Raw genomic sequence first — 5,607 nt, forward strand, 5'->3', positions numbered from 1 at the left:
TAAGCTCGTGTCCTGAGTTTCTTTCCCTTCTTGCCTGTCAGGCAGAGTGCAGTGGTGTGTGATTCTGGGCCAGGAAACCCCACGTGTGTCTTCTGGGGCCTGTGGGCTCTGCCTTCTCCAGTGGAGGGGAGACGAGGCACGAGAGGTCACGGTAACAATGAAAACTGCTGCTAGCTGAATGCTCACTGTGTACCAGGTGCTGCTTTATGTGTATTACAGGCCTTGTCTTAATCCAACCTTTATGACAACCTTAGGAGGTGGGTGCTGTCACTCTCGTCTATAGATGAAGAATGAGCTCAGAGAGCTATAGTGACTTGCCCGAGGTAACACAGCTAGGATAGAGCTGGGCCAAAAAAAAAACCCCTCCAAAATATGACACTACTACCCTAGCAGAATGTGAGGTCCTGGTTCAGCGTGCAGTCATAGTGCCCTGTTCTATGCCAGGTGTTGTGGGAGATAGTGAAGATACCAAGACACAGAAACAAGTCGTACTACACTGGGATGGTTATAACAGTTACAAGGTACACAGTAGCACAGAGGGAAGAATGTGTAATGTTCTCTGGACTTCTTGGAGGAGTGGATAGCCTGAGTTGCATCAGCTACTTCCTAGGTGGACAAGAGGGCAAAGGCACTTCAAGCGGAGAAAAGGGCATGTGCAATAGCACAGATTTGGAACATCTGGTGTATTTGGGGAGGGTAAGCAGGATGTGGTTCCTAGAGCAGGAAAGATAAGGAAAGTGGGCCGGGGGTGGGATGGAGCTGAAAAGGTCTGGAGGGCCTGGATCAGGGAGGATCAATGGCTCCAGACTAGAGAGTTTCTGAGCAAGGCCAAGTGCTAGAGTGGAAACAAAGCTGCTTGGAGGGCCACCTGGTTCCTATGGGGCATAACGGGCTGGGAGGAGAGACCGTCGTAGCTGCACATCTAGTCTGCCTGTGTCCCCCGAGCCCTTTGGCCACAGGATAAGCAGATGAGTCCACAGAGGTATATGGCAGGGAGACACTGCTACAGATGCTTTTGGTGCCTTTGTTGATGCAGGCATTGTGCTCGGCACTGAGACAGCTACAAAGATGAGGAAGATGCAACATAAGAATGCTCAAACCTGTAGAGAATTTTTTTTAAGTTATATAGCATTTGCTTTATTTCATTTATGTAAAGGTCGAGAGTTGTGGAGGTTTTTTAAATATATTTTTATTGATTTCAGAGAGGAAGGGTGAGGGAGAGAGAAACATCAATGATGAGAGAATCATTGATTGGCTGCCTCCTGCACGCCTCCTACTGGGGATCCAGTCTGCAACCTGGGCATGTGGCCTTGATAGAATTGAACCCAGGACCCTTCAGTCCATAGGCTGATGCTCTATCCTCTGAGCCAAACCAGCTAAGGCTTGAGAGTTTTTATAAGAGTTTATTTGAGGCCTCGCGGCCCTCCTCCGGGTCCTGTGCCACCTGCAGTTTCCAGGGTTTGTTGGGCTACTTTGTCCTGTGGAGTTGGGTGGGCACAGCCACAGCTAACTTGTAGCAGGTTGGGGTTCCAGCCCCACCCCAACTATAGGGGTGAGAGCCGATTCCAGACGGACCTTGGGCATGTGAAGTTCGTCTTCAACATCTGTGGGGGGTGCCTTGGCCTGAGTTCTAAGCGCAGGCAGCACCCTCCAGGAGGCTTCAGAGCCAGTGCACCCAGTGAACAGCTTCAGATCACATAGAAAAACCACCCAGCCACCACCACAGTGACACACTCAAGAGGCAGACTCGGGCAGCAGAGCCCTGCTGAAGTGTGTGCTGCTCGGTGGGGCGGGCCCCTGCACACCTGATCCTTCACAGTGGTTGGTGGTGGTAGCCAGTTTTTGCAGCAGATTGGCCTGGGGGTAAATCCCTCCCATTGATGTGCCGACAGCAATCAAGATTCAACTAAAACAGGAGGGTCTACATAGCCCACGGGTGGGGAGGGGTGCAACTAGAGAGCCCAGCTTGGGTGGTCAGGGAGGCTGGGTCATTGGATCCTACAGGACATCTACTACAATAGGCTACTCTACCAAGCCTGGGAGACATAGCAGCTCTACCTAATACATAGAAACAAACACAGAGGCTGCCAAAATGAGGAGACAAACACGTCGTCCCAAATGAAAGAACAGAACAAAACTCCAGAAAAAGAACCAAACAAAACGGAGACAAGCAATGGACCAGATGCAGAGTTCAAAACAATGGTTATAAGGATGCTCAAGGAACTTAACGAGAACCTCAACAGCATAAAAAAGAAACAGTCCTGGCCCGGCCACCATGGGGCAGTGGTTGAGCATCGACCTATGAACCAGGAGGTCACGGTTCGATCCTGGTCAGGGCATATACCCTGGTTGTGGGTTCGATCCCCAGTGTGGGGCGTGCAGGAGATGGCCGGTCCATGTCTCTCTCACATAGATGTTTCTCCCTCTTTCTCTAAAATCAATAAAAGCTTTTTTGTTTTTTTAAAGAAACAGTAAGAGCTCTAGCTGGTTTGGCTCAGTGGATAGAGCATAGGCCTGCGGACTGAAGGGCTCCAGTCAAGGGCATATGCCTGGGTTGTGGGCTCGATCCCCAGTAGGGGGCATGCAGGAGGCAGCCGATCAATGATTCTCTCTCATTATTGATGTTTCTATCTCTCTCCCTCTCCCTTCCTCTCTGAAATCAATAAAAATAAAAATATTTTTTTAATAAAAGAAACACTCAGAAATGAAGGATACACTAATGAAATAAAGAATAATTTACAGAGAATCAACAATTGAGTCCATGAAGCCAAGAAGCAAATCATTGACTTGGAATGTAAGGAAATAAAAAACACCCATTCAGAAAAGCAAAAAGAAAAAAGAATCCAAAAAAATGAGGATAGTATAAGGAGCCTCTGGGACAACTTCAAGCATACCAACTTTCCCATCATAGGGGTGCAGGAAGAAGGGAGAGAGCAAGAAATTGAAAACCTATTTGAAAAAATAATAACAGCCTTAGCTGGTTTAGCCCAGTGGATAGAGTGTCGGCCTGTGAACTGAAGGGTCCCAGGTTTGATTCCAGTCAAGGGTCAAGGACACTACTTTGGTTGCAGGCTCCTCCCCGGTTAGGCCCCGGTTGGGGCATGTGCAGGAGGCAACCAATCGATGTGTTTCTCTCACATCGATATTCTTCTCTTTCCCTCTCTCTTCCACTCTCTCTAAAAATCAATGGAAAAATATCTTTGGGAAAGGATTAAAAAAGAAAAGAAAAAAATAATAACAGAAAACTTCCCTAAACAAGATGAAGAGAGTCCCAAACAAGATGAACCCAGTGAGGCCCACACTAAGATACATCATAATTAAAATGCAAAATGTTAAAGACAGAATCTTAAAAGCAGCAAGAGAAAAGCAGTTAATTACCTTTAAGGGAGCTCTCATAAGACTGTCAGCTCATTTCTCAAAAGAAACTGCAGGCCAGAAGGGATAGGCAAGAAATATTCAAAGTGATGACAAGCAAGGACCTACAACTAAGATTACTCTACCTTTCAAAGCTATCATTTAGAATTGAAGCACAGACAAAGAGCTTCCCAGACAAGAAATAGCTGCCCTGGTTGGTGTGGCTTGGTTGGGCGTCACCCAGGGCACCAAAAATTTGCTAGTTTGATTTTCAGCCTGTGTCTCAGATTGAAATTGGGGGCATTACCTAAGGAGGGACAGTAGGAAGTTATGAAGTAGTTAAGCAGAGGTATGACATGATAAGGTATCTGCTTTTTTGTTGTTGTTAAACCTCACCCAAGGATATTTTTCTATTCATTTCCCCCCCACCCCCACCCCCCAGAGAGAATGGAAGGTGCCTCCCACACGCCCTTGTCTGGAATCGAACCTGGGACTCTTCAGTCCACAGCTCTATCCACTGAGCCAGACCAGCTAGGACAAGGTATCTGCTTTAAAGGAGATGATAGACCCTAGCTGGTTTGGCTCGGTGGATAGAGCATCGGCCTGCGAACTGAAGGGTCCCAGGTCCGATTCCGGTCAAGGGCATATGCCTGGGTTGCGGGCTCCATCCCCAGTGGGGGGCGTGCCAGCGGGGGGCATGCAGGAGGCAGCAGCCAATAAATTCTCTCTCATTATTGAGGTTTCTATCTCTTTCTCCCTCTTCCTTCCTCTCTAAAATCAATAAAAATATTTTTTAAAAAATGAAAAATAATAAAGGAGATGATAGGTGCGAGTGGGAAAACCTGGGGCCAGGGAACCAGTGAGGAGGCAGGCAAAATAGAGCAGAAGGTACTGAAGAGGTCTGACCTTGAGCAGTGGCAGTAGAAAGAGAAAGATAGTACTCCCTTTCCTGACCCTGAGTTTTAAAGTTAGCTTCTTGAGTTGTTTCCCTTAACTGGTGACCACACTAGAGCTGGCAATTTGTTGTGTCAGGACCTAGAAGCCCAGATCCCTCATCCTGCTTCCAAAAGACAGCTTCCCCTTGGGACCAGTGACTTGAAGTCATAGCTTTCCTGTGTGTTGAGGTGAGGAACAGGACGGGCCTGTCATCCAAAAAGAGAGGCCTAATATGTACCAGCCATAAAATTTCATGATTCAAAAGGCATGAAAACACTCAAGGCTCCCATTTCCTAATCTCTAAAAAGGGAAATCACTTTCCATGCTTTGTGTGAGTCACAGACCTGTTCGTTTGTTTATTTACTCAACAGTTATGTATGGAGCACATACCATGTGCCAGATACTGTACTGGGTGTTGGGAGATATTGATGAAAAAAATACAGAACCGACCTCTGCCCTCAGAGAGCTTGCTGCGAAAATAAATGAAATACAGTAGCTCTGCCAACTATAAAGCACTGCACTGGTCTCATTTTTCTAATTTTAACTCCCAATAAGATTGTAATCCTGGTTACTCTTGTCTTCTTTATTTTCTTCTCTCTATATCCTTGAGCAAGTCATTTCGCCTCTTCAAGTGAGCCTTTATTCATATCCAGTGCAGGGTCTATGATTGGCTTTGATATCAATCTCTCTCCACCCACCCTTTCCATAGTCCATCCCTATTCTCCGACTTTAGGAGCTGCAGTCTCTTTAAATGCGCTCTTGTGTGTCAGCGACCCTGTGGGGCTGAGAGCGCATTTCTTCCCGGGCTTGACTGTTAGGTTGTTTGTCCGTTTGGGGCTTCCGTCCGGCGGGTCCGCCATATTGTCTGCTGAAGCTGCCGCCGGAGCCGCCGCCGCTGCCGCCGCCAAGTAGGAGCGAGCGGAGCCGCGATGGGTGAGTAAGGAAACCAGGCAACTGGGAGCTCCAGCGAGGCAGTCTCGGGGCTTGGGGTCTGGCGACAGGCTGTCTGCAATCTGCAGAGGATGCCTGAGGCCCCTCCAAATAGGTTTTGGGGAGAAGCCAGGCCGGGAGTGCCGCTCAGGCCATTTAGGGAGCGGGCTAGGGCCCCTTGCGGGGAGCAGTCTTTGGGGGCTGGTTCCGGGAACGTTGCCACGGCGGGAGCCCCCACGTGGTGTCCCTGGGCCGGAGCCCAAGCCTCGCTGGGGGCTAGAAAGGGGCCGACTTCTTTGGGGGGTTCCGGGAACGTTGCCACGGCGGGAGCCCCCACGTGGTGTCCCTGGGCCGGAGCCCAAGCCTCGCTGGGGGCTAGAAAGAAGG

At 48.8% G+C, this 5,607-nt stretch overlaps 1 protein-coding gene across 1 annotated transcript in view; it reads left to right on the forward strand.

The window, feature by feature from the left end:
* Nucleotides 1-4,150: 4,150 nt before the first annotated feature.
* The window catches only part of KPNA6 (karyopherin alpha 6 (importin alpha 7)), a 60,680-nt gene continuing 59,223 nt past the window's right edge, over nucleotides 4,151-5,607 (forward strand). Inside the window, exon 1 of the mRNA XM_005878339.2 lies at nucleotides 4,151-5,223. Within this exon, the coding sequence (XP_005878401.1) occupies nucleotides 5,220-5,223 (4 nt within the window). The 5' untranslated portion in view covers nucleotides 4,151-5,219. The remainder of the gene's footprint in view (nucleotides 5,224-5,607) is intronic.

Source organism: Myotis brandtii, unplaced genomic scaffold (genome assembly GCF_000412655.1).
Source record: "Myotis brandtii unplaced genomic scaffold, ASM41265v1 scaffold555, whole genome shotgun sequence".
Classification (NCBI taxonomy): Eukaryota; Metazoa; Chordata; class Mammalia; order Chiroptera; family Vespertilionidae; genus Myotis; species Myotis brandtii.